The sequence below is a fragment of the Molothrus ater genome, chromosome 15 (genome assembly GCF_012460135.2).
Source record: "Molothrus ater isolate BHLD 08-10-18 breed brown headed cowbird chromosome 15, BPBGC_Mater_1.1, whole genome shotgun sequence".
Classification (NCBI taxonomy): domain Eukaryota; kingdom Metazoa; phylum Chordata; class Aves; order Passeriformes; family Icteridae; genus Molothrus; species Molothrus ater.
Genome location: NC_050492.2, coordinates 17,561,368 through 17,576,964, shown reverse-complemented (window position 1 = coordinate 17,576,964; position 15,597 = coordinate 17,561,368). Strand labels below are relative to the sequence as shown.

At 55.4% G+C, this 15,597-nt stretch overlaps 1 protein-coding gene and 1 long non-coding RNA gene across 4 annotated transcripts in view; one reads left to right on the top strand and one right to left on the bottom strand.

The window, feature by feature from the left end:
* FGF1 (fibroblast growth factor 1) overlaps nt 1-5,935 on the top strand; it is a 21,638-nt gene extending 15,703 nt beyond the window's left edge. For 2 of the 3 annotated variants that reach the window (XM_036391514.2, XM_036391513.2), the window contains exons 2-4: nt 284-475; nt 4,107-4,210; nt 4,887-5,935. In XM_036391514.2, coding sequence (XP_036247407.1) covers nt 307-475; nt 4,107-4,210; nt 4,887-5,081 — 468 coding nt within the window. In that variant the 5' untranslated portion in view covers nt 284-306 and the 3' untranslated portion in view covers nt 5,082-5,935. Of the gene's footprint in view, nt 1-283; nt 476-2,743; nt 2,920-4,106; nt 4,211-4,886 lie in introns of those variants that run through there. The other variant, XM_036391515.2, reaches the window with a different exon arrangement.
* Nucleotides 1-15,597, bottom strand: part of LOC129046836 (uncharacterized) — a 20,296-nt gene that overhangs the window by 4,633 nt on the left and 66 nt on the right. Inside the window, exons 1-2 of the long non-coding RNA XR_008508635.1 lie at nt 15,533-15,597; nt 2,884-2,990 (exon numbers count right to left, since the gene is read on the bottom strand). The exon at nt 15,533-15,597 is cut by the window's right edge and continues 66 nt beyond it. This is a non-coding gene — a long non-coding RNA (uncharacterized LOC129046836). The remainder of the gene's footprint in view (nt 1-2,883; nt 2,991-15,532) is intronic.

Below are 15,597 nucleotides of genomic sequence, written 5' to 3'. Positions count from 1 at the left end.
TGCCTTTAAAGCCGGGCAGCAGCAGCAGCGTGTGCCAGCACTGCACTCGGTGTCACCCTGCTGTCACCTGCCTTGGAGCCCAGCAGCAGCAGCGTGTGCCAGCACTGCACTCAGTGTCACCCTGCTGTCACCTGCCTTGCATTCAGGCAGCAGCAGCGTGTGCCAGCACTGCCCTCGGTGTCACCCTGCTGTCACCTCCCTTGCAGCCCAGCAGCAGCAGCAGCAGCAGCAGCAGCAGTGTGCGCCAGCACTGGTGTCACCCCTGCTGTCACCTCCCTTGCAGCCCTGGGAGAAGGAGGCTGCGGGATGGCCGAGGGGGAGATCAGCACCTTCAGCGCCCTGACCGAGAAGTTCGACCTGCCCGCGGGCAGCTACAAGAAGCCCAAGCTGCTGTACTGCAGCAACGGGGGGCACTTCCTGCGCATCCTGCCCGACGGCACCGTGGATGGCACCCGGGACCGCAGCGACGAGCACAGTGAGCAAAACGGGGCTTGGGGGGCTCCTTGTGCTGGGATTTCATCAGCTGGGAAGGGGCAGCTGGGGAAAACGGGCTCTGGACGAGGTTGGTGTGACAGCACATCTCCCTAGGGCCAAACACACCTTCCAGGGGCCAAAAACACCTCCAGGGGCCAAACACACCTCACTAGAGCCAAACACATATCCCAGGGAACAAACACACATTCCAGGGGCCAAACACACATCCCTAGAGCCAAACACACCTCCAGGGGCCAAAAACACCTCCAAGGGAACCAAACACACCTTCCAGGGGCCAAAAACACCTCCAGGGGACAAACACACATCCCAGGGGCCAAACACACATCCCAGGGGACAAACACATATCCCAGGGGACAAACACACCTCCAGGGGCCAAAAACACCTCCAAGGGAACCAAACACACCTCCCTAGAGCCAAACACACCTCCAGGGGACAAGCACACCTCCAAGGGAACCAAACACACATCCCTGGAGCCAAACACACCTCCAGGGGACAAACACACCCACAGCTGGGACCCGGAGCAGGGGAGGTGTGAGGTGTGTGCTGTCCAAGTGCAGATTTGAAGGACAGCAATAGCTATCTCCAGTGTTGAGCCTGGCACTGGCTTCCCCTCCTGGCAGACAGACAGACAGACAGACACAGGGACACAGCAGGGCCAGCTCACACAGGGAGCTGGCCCTGGCAGGGGGGCTCAGGGCAGCCTGGCATCCCACACACACAGCATCACATGGAGCTCTGTGCTGTCCTTGCACTGCCAGCCGTGTGCCACAGCCCTTTACTCGGTCACTCCCCCCTTATCTGTCCCCATCCCTGCAGTGAGTGCCCCTGGTGGCTCCAGCCCGTGGTGGGACACATCTGCTGGAGGAGCTGCTCCTGCAGACACCACCACTTCTCCCACCGAGGAATCATTGGGAATTTAAGGGGTTTTTTTTGTGCTCTTGCATTACCAAAAACTCTTCAGGGGATTTTTTAACCTGCTGCCCAGGAGAGCTGGGCACACAGCAAAGCTCCTGCAGGGCTCTGTGGGCAGCAGGGATGGGCTCTGCCCCTGCTCTTGGCAGCAGCCTCTGGGTTCATATCCTGAACATTTACTGGAATGGCACCAGGCCCTGCCAGGCTCCTATCTCGTTAGAAGGAAGGGCTGGGAGGAGCCAAGCCAGCCTTACAAAGTGCTAAGAAAAGCACTTTTATTTTCTTTAAACCACAAGCACACATGTGGCTTCTCCCCCAAACTTAACCTTTCCTGTGGCTATTGTTGTGTTACTGACAGGCAGTTTAGAGCTGAGTTTTAGTTACAAACACTGTCTCCCCAGCACGAGGCAGTGCTGGGGGATGGATGAAGATGGGCTCCCTGAGGCTGGACAAACACAGTGCGCAGCTCCAGCCTCCAGGCAGGAATAAACCCAGCAACTAACCCTCAAACCCCTGGAAAGGCTGGATGATCCCAAAGATCTGCAAGAGACAGGGCTGGGCTCACAGACACACCAAGGAGAGGTGGTATGAGCTCAGGCAGTGTCTCTGCAGCATTTTCCAGAGCTTTTGCTGGAGTCAGAAGGAGAGGTCAGGGTGAAGATGGCATCTCCTGGGACGTGGGGAGGCACCAAGGCCATGAGCCCACTCCGGTGCCCTGGCCCAGGCTGTTGTCTCACAGCACGGCTGCTGTCACACAGCACAGCTCTTTTCCCTCTGGAAAAGCAGATGCATCCCCTTGGAGAGGTCACCAGGGCTGCACTGTGCCCGTGAGCAGGGAGGGCAGGCAGCCCTGCATCCCAGCACGCTCACACCTCCCTGCCTGCTGGCCCGGGGCCACGTGTTTGCAATCCTGTGCCAGAAAGGAGCCTCCTGCAAATGATCTCATGAACTGGGATACAGGAACACACTAATATTTACTGAGGAAACTCCTGGAAGGGCTGAGTGCCAGCAGAGCAGCCTTGGGGAGAGGTACCTGGCTCTGAGCACCCACGGTCCTGCCCCTGCACCTTGGACATGATGGAGCTGCTCAGCATCATTCCCTGGTGTGCAAGAGGAGCAGCCCAGACCGTGGCTGGCACTGTGGGACATTGTCACCCAGCTGGGACAGGCACCTGCCAGCCCCAGGGAGGGACAAGGCGCAGGAACACCCAGGGTTTATTGGGAGGCCAGAGGGCACAGCAGCGTTCCAGCCGCACCGGTGCCCTGCAAACTGCCCACGTGCATTTTGTTCCAGACAAATACCAAGAACTCTTATTTTTCTCTCAAATGGCCTCAGAATCATGGAGGATCTCTAAGAAGAGCAGAAGGAGTCTCTCTCTCTAGGCCTTTGTTGTGCAGCCCCACATCAGGATCCACTTCCCATGTCCTTTACGTGGGCATTCCAAGCTTGCACCAAGGAATGGAAAGAAATCTTACCTGGACTCTGCAGATTCTCCAGGATGAAGCTCATGCTCATCTCTACAAAAAGTCTCCTTTTCCTGCTTTCATGCCATTACTTCATGGAAGGAAATCTCTGTACAGACCTGGAAGAGAACCTGAAAGAATTTAGTGCACAAGCTCCTTCCTCTGGACTCACTGTTCTCACTCCCTCTGTGGCCAAAAACCTCAACATCCCATTGGCAGCAGGAGGGTTCCTCACTCCCCCCTCTCAGGAACAGTTTTTAGAGCAGTGTCATCGTTTTCATCCCATTTCCCTCCTTTCTGCCTGGACTGCTCCTTGGCCAGGTCCCAGCTCTGCAGCACCTCAGGGAATGCAGGTGGGCTGGGGTTTTCCCAGGGCACATTCCCAAACCAGGCATGACAGGGGCCAAGTATTCCTGCAAACCTGCACCCACACTGCTTCCTAATTAATATCATTTACTGAGCAGGAAATGCCAAAAATGAAGAATGTGAACCATTACAGCAAAGATTTCACTGTGATGGGTGTTCCACCAGGCCAAGAGGTAACACTGCCTTTTACCTCATCTAAATAAGGATAAATAAATTAAATATAAACAGGAAGGAAGGAGCTGGAGCCGAGACATCCGTTCATACTTCATTCCAACCAACCTAAATATTGCTGTTATAAATCTTAGGGAAAGAAGCTGCCTACGAGATGGGAAGGATCACTGGGAAGAGCTGGAATTTGCAAGTCACTGTGACTGCAGCCACAGCCTTCTCTATTTCCCCACTCTCCAACGCTCTGGATAAATCCAGCTGGAGCAGACAGCTGGGTGGGATGCTTTGGATCAGGGGGTTGCAGTGCAGGCATCTGCAGTCTGCCCATCCCTGGCTTAGCTCTCAAAATACTCCCTCATATGTCACTCCTTAAGTGTCTTGTCAAACCACATGAGAAATTTGTAAATTAGAGCCAGAATTAAAACCCCAATCTCCTGTGTCCCATTCCAGCATCGTAACCAAAAGGCTGCCCTTCTTTTGATGTAAAATAAGGGGAAAATTGGTCTTTGGTTCCTAAAGGATGGCTGTGGGATTTCTTTGAAGAAGAGGGTACAAGGAGACACTTTTATTACACACTGTACTGTTTCCTATAAACTCTTTATAAGCCAGACTTCAACAAAATACCCCACTAAACTTCCTGGCAGCTCTTTTTTATCCGCTTTTCCTATTTTCCTCTCACTGTTGTTTTGCTGTTCCTCCAGTCCAGCTCCAGCTGAGTGCAGAGAGCGTGGGGGTTGTGCACATCAGGAGCACCCAGTCGGGGCAGTACCTGGCCATGGACACCAAGGGGCTGCTCTACGGCTCGGTAGGTGTGGGGATCCCTGGGGCAGCCATGGGCAGGGCTGCAGACATCCCACAGCTGGCTGATGCAAAGCACAGGCAAGAGCTGGGCTCTGGTTGTGATTCTGGCAGCTGCACGGCCACTCTGCATCTGGCTTTATTTTGGGGGGACATAAATAAATTAGCAAATAATGCTGTTTACTGCCCTGCTTCTGGACAAATATTGTATTTCCTATCTGACACTTGATAAATTTTGTGTTTCATACCTGGAGCAGCAGCTGCTCTGCAGCCCCTCAGCAGCTGCCACCCAGTGCAGGTGTCCCTGCCCATGGCTAAGGGCTGGAGCTCAGTGGTCTTTAAGGTCTCTTCCAACCCAAACTGTTCTGGTTCTGTGCTCTGAGCCTGCAGCTGCTACCACACAGCTCAGGGCCAGAGCAGGAGCCAGGGCCAGGAGCAGCTTATGGAGCATGGGGCTGATTTAAAGTGCCAATTAAAATTCCCAGGTCACAGACACCTTGCTACAGGAGTGGTCCAGGGGAGCAAATCAAGGCCACCTACCCCACAGCTTAAATAAGAGCTTTACTGGGGTGTGGAAATCTCAGAGGTGGATCAGGATGGCATCTCAGAGGGGAGAGCTGGGCTGGGATTGTCACGTCAGGAGCATCCCTGGCTCACTGTCCCTCCCCCGGGCTCTCTCGCAGCAGTTACTGGGTGAGGAGTGTCTGTTCCTGGAAAGGCTCGAGGAGAACCATTACAACACCTACGTCTCCAAAATGCACGCGGACAAGAACTGGTTTGTGGGGCTGAAGAAGAACGGGAACAGCAAGCTGGGCCCGCGGACTCACTACGGCCAGAAGGCGATCCTCTTCCTGCCCCTGCCCGTCTCTGCTGACTGACACCTGGCCCCAAAGCTCAGAGACAACCCCAAACCCCAAACCCAGCTGCTGCTGCCTCCTTGAGCTCAGCAGAGCTCCCAGCTTTAGGTCAAGGCTTTGCCAATCTGCCACAGCAGAGCCCCTGTGCTCTGCACCAAGCTTTGCAGAGATGAGGGGACAAGCCCTGGCACCATCCCGAGGTCCATGGGGCTCCATCTCCCCCTGCCCTCAGCTGTGTGTGCCACGTGTGCCATGACCCTCAGCTGTGTGTGCCATGTGTGCCATGTGTGCCATGTGCGCCATGACCCTCAGCCATGTGTGCCATGACCCTCAGCTGTGTGCCCATGTGTGCCATGTGTGCCATGTGCGCCATGACCCTCAGCCATGTGTGCCATGACCCTCAGCCGTGTGCCATGTGTGCCATGACCATCAGCTGTGTGTGCCATGTGTGCCATGACCATCAGCTGTGTGTGCCATGACCCTCAGCTGTGTGTGCCATGTGTGCCATGACCCCACTGCAGCTCCCAGGACCTGCCCTGGGCAGGCACCCAGAGATGTGCCCGAGGTTCCCAGAGAAGTGCACACTTTATGCCCCCAGGCATCCTAAGGCAAAGCCTCCCTGGCTGCTGTGTGCTAATATATTTGTCCATCCAGGTGTGTAGCTTCTGACATGCCCTCGAGCAGTTCCAGGTTGCACCATCAGTGCCGTTATCCAGGGCCAGCCTGGTAAGTGCCAGCTGGGCATGCTAAGCTGAGCTAGGCAAAGCTCCAGCCCCAGACCCTGGCGTCCCTCACAACATCAATAGTGTGTATTTCATGCTAGTACCTGCCATATGTTATTTGTATTTATTTATTAAGTAAATATGTCTCTTCTACGAGCTGTTCATAAGTCATTCCAGGCACCTCGAGGCTGTCTCAGTGAGGATGGGGCAGTGGCGGTGACTGGTGTGAGGGTGTGAAGTACCACAGCAAGGGGCTGCACCAGGGGCAGAGCATCGCGCCCATTCCCAGAGGATTCCTCCCACTGCCTCCATGTCTGGTCAAATGGGGCTCTAAAAATGGCAATGAGGCCCCTTGGTGGCTCCCAACCCCCCTGTGAAGCTGATTTCTCCACTGCTGGCACAATGCACATCTCCCAAGCTTGAGATCAAGGGCAGCTCAAGAGCCACTCCTGCCAGCTGAGAACATCACCAGAGCACCACCCAGAGCATCCACAGCTCCTCTGGAAAACCTGAGCCAGGGCCTCACCACCCTCACAAGGAGGAATTTCTCTTTAATATCAAATCTAAATCTACCATCCTTCATCTTAAAGCATTTCCCCCTTGTCCTATCCTGCCATCGACAGGGACAAGACAGAAGTGCTCCCTGCTCCCAGCAAACCTGATCAGCCATCCCACATGGAGGAAGGAATAAAAGGCTGCTTTGCATATTTCTGCAGCAGCAATTAGCCACTAATTGCTGGGCTTTACAATTGCTCAGCTAATTACTGCACTCCTGAACTTCTGCACTTGCTGCACAACCCTTTTCCCTAGCACTGATAGCATCTCTGTAATCCCAGGGCTGCCAGGCTTAGGGAGCTGGCACGGGAGTGGTGGAGCCATAGCTGGGAAGGAGCATGTGCCAGGTCCTTGCACCCTCCCACCTGTGGGATCCACAAGGAAATAGAGGGGAAATAGAGGGGAATAGAGGGGAAAGGTGGATTCTGCTAATCCCGCAGGTCCCAGCTGCTCCTCCTGGCCAAGAGAGGCACCCAGCCCCTGCCTGGCTCGGCTGCTCTGGTGGGCACAGCGTGATATTCCCATGGCAAACACAAAGCTGGGCAAGACAGGGGGACGAGGACAGCCAACAACACCCACACTTCTTAAACACAGCAGTCACCTTCCCTGTGAGAGCCTGGGCTGTCACTCAAGTCAAAAAAGTGAATTAATGCATGAGCAGGAGATCCAGGTTTCTAATTAAACTGGAAAGTTGGACCGTGTAATGCTGGATTTAGCTGTGCTGTCTCGCAACACCTCATTAACCCAGGGCACTCTCTCGTTAGGCTTGTGCTGCTCCGAAACCGCCCCCGCAGGTACGGCTTGACACCCAGCTGGGGAAAAATGTCAACACCTGGTCTGGAAAATAATCCCCGGGGAAGCCACAGTAATTGCTTCAGACAGATGGACAAGCCAGCATTGCCCAGAGAAACCACGCTCACCTCGGGGTGTTTGTCCTTAGCGTGAGAGGCAAAAAAGGAGAGTTATAGGATTTAATAAAACCATTACACGTGAATATCCCTCCCGGTAAGTGCTGCGAGCCCGAGCGTGCTGTGAGAAGGTTGCTGGGCAGGGCCGGGCTGCATCGCGCAAAAAAAGAAAATAAATCAACTCAGGCCCACAGGCTGAGCACACGGGAACGCGCGTCCCCTCCGGGATGCCCGGGAGGCACCGAGGAATAAAGAAAATGAACAAACATCCCCGCAGGCTGCCGCGGGAGCCGCCGCACGCCCGGGAGGTGGCGGTGCCGAGGCGCCGGAGCTCGGGCAGCGGGGAGCGGGAGCGGCATCCCCGGCGGAGCTCGGGCATCGCCTCCGGGGCTCGGGCATCGCCTCCGGGGCTCGGGCATCGCCTCCGGGGCTCGGGCAGCCGACAGCGGGAGCGGCATCCCCGGCGGAGCTCGGGCATCGCCTCCGGGGCTCGGGCATCGCCTCCGGGGCTCGGGCATCCCCTCCGGGGCTCGGGCATCCCCTCCGGGGCTCGGGCATCCCCTCCGGGGCTCGGGCATCGCCTCCAGGGCTCGGGCAGCGGGGAGCGGGAGCGGCATCCCCGGCGGAGCTCGGGCATCCCCTCCGGGGCTCGGGCATCCCCTCCGGGGCTCGGGCATCCCCTCCGGGGCTCGGGCAGCCGGCAGCGGGAGCGGCATCCCCGGCGGAGCTCGGGCATCGCCTCCGGGGCTCGGGCATCCCGGCGGAGCTCGGGCATCCCCTCCGGGGCTCGGGCAGCCGGCAGCGGGAGCGGCATCCCCGGCGGAGCTCAGGCATCGCCTCCGGGGCTCGGGCATCGCCTCCGGGGCTCGGGCATCGCCTCCGGGGCTCGGGCATCGCCTCCGGGGCTCGGGCAGCCGACAGCGGGAGCGGCATCCCCGGCGGAGCTCAGGCATCGCCTCCGGGGCTCGGGCATCGCCTCCAGGGCTCGGGCATCGCCTCCGGGGCTCGGGCATCGCCTCCAGGGTTCGGGCATCCCCTCCGGGGCTCGGGCATCCCCTCCGGGGCTCGGGCAGCCGGCAGCGGGAGCGGCATCCCCGGCCCCGCCGCTGCCAGCGGGCGCACACGGCAGCGCCAACATCTGGCTCAGCATCTGGAGCGCGAACGGAGCGAGAGGAGCCGGAGCTGCCGCTGCTGCGCCCAGCCCGGGGAGCCCCGCGTGGGGCCGGGGCTGCGGGACCCCCGTGGGGGACAGGAGAGGGGGAGCGGGGTCACGGCCCCCCAAAAGCGCTCATCCCACAACGTGGCCTCTCCTTCCTCTTCCTCTCACCCCGTGGCTGCTTTGCCCATGAGACAGAGCTCGGCCCCAAGAGCCAAACCAGCCCGAGGAGGGAGCCTGGAATGGTCTGTCATTAAAGTCTGGGAAGTGATGGGAATCCAAGCAAAAGGAAAGCTTGGGTTTCTGCTGCTTTCCTGTGGTTGGCATGTTGGGAAGGCTGCCGGAGGACACACACAGGATGGGAGCTCTGGGACACAGTGCTGGCCACCACAATCTCGGGCAGCATCGTCCCCTCAGGGGCTCCAGCAAGGACTCAGGAAGGGCCCCAGCCCCAGCCTGGCCCCTGTGATGCCATCCCTGCAGCTCTCCCTGGCACTGGGCTGTCTCCCCTCCACACACGCTCCCCCAGCGCCCTCCACTGCACCTCAGAGCTCCCTCCCCACTGGCCCGAGCTTCTGCCAAACCATTCTGGGATGTCCTGACTGAGAGAGGCTCTTGGGACAGCACATCTATTCCCCTTTGTGCCCTGTATCCACTTTTAGAGCCAGTATCTGAAGAACTCCCAAGCTGAGGACGGAGCTGGGGTAAACCTCTGTCCAGAGTAGCAGAACAGTGTAAATCTGTTGGTTAAAGTGGAGTGATTTCCATGAGGAAGGTCCCATTGGGAAGAATGGAGGGATTTGCTGAGCAGAGCCTGCCAAACCTCTGCCCCACAGCATCACCACGGTTCTTGCAGGTTGGGCTCTCCCTCAGCACGTGCAGCAATTTGTTCTGGCTAGTGAGGGTGGCTTGTGGCAAGTGCTAATCCCAGCTCCGGGGTCGAGCCCCTCAGGAGAGGGGAGAGGCCCCCCCTGGCAGCCCTGGCTCCTCCCCAGACGCTGAGCATCCCAAAGCAGCAGCTTTGTGTAATCCCCACACAAAGAGGTGGTCACTGCTAATGGGTTTACCTGCTAATTCTCCCTCCCTTCCTGCCTCTCAGGGTTTTCCCTTCCCACTGGCTCGGTGCTGCAGGAAACTCTGCTTCCCACATTAAGCAGATTGTCTGCAGCAGCACAGGCAAATGCATTTACCCTGCAGAATTCCCCGGCCGTGACACGGCGGCGTTTCCAGGATATGAATCCTCCGTCCCTCACATCCTTCCCTGCCCTGCTTCCTGAGCCATGACACATTTATCAATGTATCACCCGAGGCACAGGGCACCTTCAGCCCCTGGCTCCCCAAGCACTTCCCCTGGCACCATCTGCTGTCACCCCAGCTGCCCAGAGGGGCCCTGATGCTCGTGGTGACCACCAAACCATCTCCCACCCTCTGCCAGGGCTCATCCCTGCCCAGCACAGCCCCACAGCAGAGGGTCCTGGGGGTGGGTACACTCGGGACAAGCTCAAACACTCCCCACTACCCCAAATTTACTGCTTTCTGCAGAAATTATCCCAACATGGGTTTCCTCCTCCTACAGGAGGGAAAGTGGGAAGGACATTCACACCCACATGTGCCACAAGCTCAATTAAAAATGGTTTCTAAGCTCAGACTAGCAAATGTTGGCCTAATATGAAGAGGATGGGCTCTATCACAGATAGGCAGGACTCTGGGCAGGAGAATAATTTCCAGGCACAGCCATTGCAGTTACAGCTTGATAACTCAGGCTGCAAGGTTTGTGCTCCTTGGAGAATAAGGCCTCAAGCTCAGGTCCAAGCCCTGCTCTCCAAGGACAGCCCCAGCTTTCCAAAGCAAATCCAAGCACAACTCAAAGCCATCAGAATCTAATTGCTGCTCACTCGAGCACATCCCCCTTGTCACTGAGCATGGAAATTCAATATGTGGGAAGAACTTGCCATAAAAAAATGAAATTCTGTTTATTTTCTTAGCAGGAGTTTGGCCGAAACCCTTCACTTTTGGAAAGAGAGTCAGTAACTCTGTCAATTCTTTTTTTACCCTCCTTTAATTACTTTCTAACCTAAATGAGAACCAAGAGGAAGGCTTGGGGCACTATCACAGCATCGTTGGCCAGATGTACCCTGGCCAAAAATGCGATTCCAAAATGAGACAGAGTGCAATGAATTATAACTAAAACACTGTTTTACCAGTTTTCCTCAGAATCTGGACAAGCTTTTCCCCAATACAAAATAATTTCTTTTCTCTAGCCAAACAACCTGTGTAAGAAGGAGCTTGGGAAGGCATCCCTGAGGATGTCAGTTGTCACTGCAGATGCTTTGTCCAAAGGAAAAGGCGTATGGACATTGTGCACCAGCTTTAGCTCCACCAACACCGTGGGGAAACCCTCAGCCCAGGCTGCTGTGCTGGGGAACAGCTCCTTCACACTCAGGTGTAACTTTCTGAGTGCACCACAGAGTTTACATTGTGTTAAGCCCATCTAGACACAGACCCATTTCCTCCTCCTCCCCAGCCCCGTTATGCTGCTAAGCCCCAGTGATTAACACTGTCTCCAACAAGGAGCAGAGAGCTCCCCATGCTCCTAAACGCCCTCTGCTCCCCCAGCCTGCTCTGGGCTGGGTTTCTGGAACAGATCTTCCTCCCTCCTAATGCTTGGGACACATTAATTCATTCTGTGCCCATGGGATGGGTCCCAGCGTGCACAGAGCAGCTCCATGGTCTGACCTGCTCCCCCAGCCAGTTGTTGTTCCATTCTGTTCCTCCAAACCCTTCAAACCCACCTCTTCTCCATCCTCACTGAAATGCAGGCTTAGATCTCTTTTTTTTAGTGAAATCCAGTTTCTGGTGTCCCTCACTGCTCTCTCAGGTCTGCCCACATTCCCAGGCCCTGCTGTCCTGCACTGCCACAGCTCCAGCCCCGCTGCTGCCCACCCATCTCCCAGCTCACCTGCCTCTGTAACCAGCCAGAAATCACACCCCAGAGAAGAGTTAAACCAGCCTGGAGAGTGGCTCCTGCCCCACTTTGCTGCCTGAACACCGTCCAAAAGCAATTCCACAGCACAAAAACCGCGGTCAGGAGCGCTGATGTTCCGCAGGGACAGACAGACAGCAGCAGCACCAGCCACCCCGTTCTCTCCAGGATTTTCCCCCAAGGCCATTTCCATTCCTTTTGGGGTTTTCTTGACAGTCTGGGCTGTCCCCCCTGGCAGGCTGTGCTGCCTGGCCCTGTCCCCACACAGTCCTTGTCCCCTTGGGGCACAGGGACCCCAAGGAGGCCAACACAAACTGCCACCGGGACGCCACGCGCAACACTGACAAATCTCCTAATAAGTGTTGAAAAGGAGAAGAAAAGAAGAAATAAAAGGAGCCAGAGGAAGGAATCTGCTCGGGGAACAGCTCCATGTGGGCTTGGCACCAGGGCACTCAGCACATCAGCGCCGAGGGGACGATGGGTCCTGGCCAGACGGAGCTGCTGGCCCCGGCCCCGCAGGGATTCGGCCACTTCAAACGCTGGGGCTGCAGGAATTCTCTGCTGAAAAGGGGCCACACAGCCAGGGATTCCTGAAAAAAGAAAATAGCTGGGTGCTTCCCTCAGCAGGAGCTGGGGGCTGTGGGCAGCATCACCTCAGGTCTCTGTCCCACAGTTATCCCACAGCTTCCTGCCTTTATTTATCCCTTGTGCTTATTTTCTGTACAGTTTGCCCTGAAATATGGCAGTCTGGGCTTTTGAGGCTTTCCTGTCCACTGGGGTACACCCCACATGTGGCATGACAAAGAGATGGAATCAGCCAGTGCCGAGTCTGTGCTCTGGCTTCTGCCAGCTCCACAGAGGCTCTGTGGGCTTTGGGGGTTTTTGTTTCTTGGCCTTTCCCCCCCACCCTCCCTTTTTTTCAACTGAACTTGTGCTTTTAACACTTCCTAGCTTAAATATTTTCAAAAGTTAGAAATAGGAAAAAACAAAAAGCTCCACTGATAACAACTTCTCCCGGTTTTCATAAAAATAAAAGAATCTCTCAGCATGCTGTGGGTGACTGCTGGGATGTGCCAATGGAACAGTGACCACAGATCCTGTTCTGGGGGTGTAACAGTGCTCCCCCACCTCACCAGGACCTTAATTCTGGGCATTTTGGGACAGAGCTGCTCTGTGATGATGACAGCAGGAGGCTCAGCCCCAGCTGGAGCAGTGCCATGACCATCTCCCAGCCCAAGGATCAAGAATGAGAATTAAAAGAAAGAAAGAGAAAAAATAAAACCTCTTTGAAATCAGTTTTAAGTAAACAAAAAATTGATCTCACAAGTTTCAGTAACCACAAGCATAAATTTGGGGTTGGCTGGGCTCTGTTTTGCTTGGGTTCTTCTGCATCACATATGAAGCCTATTTTAGGATGAATTGCTTGAGCAGTTGAGCACACCACCAGGGCCAGCATGCACTGCACAGTCACCCAGGAGCCACTGCTGTCCCCATGGCCACAGGGACAGGGACAGGCAGAGCTGGTCTGGAGGGCAAACGAAACCTCCCATCCCTTGGGCTCCTGCTGCCAGGGCAAGCTCTGGCACGAGTTCTCCCTCTCAGCCTCTCCTGCTGCTGGCCACGTTCTCAGGAGCCCCAGGCTGCGGGGGACGAGCTCGGAGCTCTGGGGTGGATGGAGCCCAGTGCAGAAGCCCAGGTCCAGCACAGAACAGTGCAGGCTGCTGTGAAATCAAAGCAGGAATTGCCAGGGCTCACACATCAGTGCTGAGGCTGGAGGCCACACACAGCTGGGGCCTTACCCACCCCGACAAAACCAGCAAATCAAACTCACACCTATAAAACACCCGCAGCTCATCCCCAAGTGTTCTGCATTTAAATAATGTCTGCTGTTATCTTCCAAAACTCCCTGATTAAAATCCATGTCTAACTGGCATGACTGCAGGTTGGCTGTGTTTATCCACTCACTCTGAGTGAGCTGCTCAGTTTTCCAGAATCCCAACACAGAAACTCCCCACAGAGATGAACAGGACGTGCTTTCAGTGGTTTAGCAACTGTGCATCCTGTGTGTCCTTCGTGACAGCCACGAGCCCCACCACGGCTCCCTCACGCTGCTTTGAGCACATCTGCACTTCTGGGGTAATTCAATATAAATATATATTTATATCAGGTCCAGCAGTTGGACTCAATGATCCCTGTGGGTCCCTTCCAACACAGGATATTCCATGATTCTGTGATATATTTGTCATACATTCAGGAAGGCTGGCTTTTCAAAGTCTTGCAGGGCTTGGAACCAGCAACGATTATAATCAGGAAAAGAGCAGAGTGAGACATCTCCCAGCTTTTTATGGAATAAAAGTCCCATTTCTATCTTTATAGGGATAGATCTGATGTTAAACTCATGCTACATGAATACAGGGGGAAAAAAAATCAGGATTCTACAAAGAAAATTCCACCCTATTGTTGTCAGATTTTAACATTTCAAGACAGGTAGGAAAAGTATCTGGATGTTCTGTGGAAAGAGCCTGGCCTGCAGAAGCACACAGAGGAGATCACATGGAGACACCAGGGCCAGGGCAGCACCTCACCTCACTCACCAAAGACAGATCAGGTGAGAGCATCACCTTGCACAGAACTTGGATCTCTTCCCCCCACAACAGCAACCCCAACCCCTGTGTGGCTTTTGTGCATGCCTGGGTGGAAAGAATAATTCCAATTATCCATTAGCTGTGATTATTTGGCATTAGTGAGCTTCTGTATTTTGCTGCTGCCATGGTTGGCTGAGGAAGCCTGAGCATGGCCCAGGAGGACTCTTAAGTGTGGTTCCTATCAAGATATTAAAATTTTTGATACTTTTTATGCTTCTGCCAATTTTATTCAAATCTAATAGATCTTAATCTCTCTATCAGCAGCATCTGCACTGCTGTGAGAGAGCAGCACCTCTGTGGACAGATGTGAGGGGGCACAGGGGACAAAGCCCCCGTCCCCAGGGCTTGTCCTCCCTGGCCCTGCAATGTCCTACTCCAGAGCACAGGAGCTGTAGCCACCTGCTGCCAGCGGGAAATGACAATGACAGGGAGAAAAGGCAGATTTTATTGTGTCTGGAGAGCTGCAGCCCCGTGAAGCTGAAGTATTTAAATAGACAAGAATCTTTTGTCCAGGAAACTGAGCACTAATAATAACATTTCCTCCCGCAAAGAAGGCTTCTTCCCAGCTGCTTTCCACGGTCTCTGCCTCCTCCTGTTCCCTGGCACTGTCCCAGACCTTGTCACCCCCCTTTCCCCTCTCAGGCTACAGAACACCCCACGGTTTTCCAGGCTGCCTTCACTCCACTCCTCAGCTCTCCCTCCTCCACCAAACATCCGGATTTTCTATTTGATTCCCTGCTCTGTTTTCTCCTCCAGGCTGCCTTGGCAAGCACACACCAGAAAGAGGAAGCCTCTCCTCTGGATCTGGTGCCCAGAGCCAGGGCACACCCCAGTTCCCCCCTCCTTACTGGGAGAGCTGGTCCTGCTCATCCCACCCAGAGGGCACAGGGCACCAGCACAGAGCCACCACCTGCACCTTTTCCCAAATGCCCACAGCTTCCCAAAGCTATGGGGGAATTTTCCAAGGATGAAAGAGGACCCAGCCCAACATTCCATCTGCTCATCAACTTTCCAAACCCTGGCCAGAGCATGGAGGTACTCCAGCTCTCCAACCAGCTACAAATCATTGAATTATTCATTCATTTCCTATGGGCACTCTTCCCAAGCCAGCCCTAAAGAAAATCCACCCCAGGACACCAGTCCTGTGCGTGGGTGTTGGGATCACTGCTGTGGCAGCAGAAAGAGACTTGGGGCAGCTGGGTACCTCACCAAGGGAAGACAGGGAATTTCCTGGAGCAAAGACCAGGCCCTGATCTGTTCCTGCCAGCACAGAACAATGTGCTGGAGGAGCCAGCAGCCATCCTCTGGAGAGCAGAGCTGTGCTTCCCATCCTCCCCTCTGGAGCAGCACCCCTGTCCCCAAGGCTGGGTTAAACAGCAGGGCTGGGTCCCCTGGGAGCATCCCACGGGACAGGAGCCAGCCCTGCAGCCTCCTGCTGGGACAAAACAATGTGAAGGAAAGGTGGATGGTCAGAAACGAGATCTTTAGGAAATCAGGTCTTACCTGGAGGAAATGTGGGGCTGAGGGAGCCGTGTCTGGGCTGGAAAGGAGGGGTCAGAGCAGGGGGC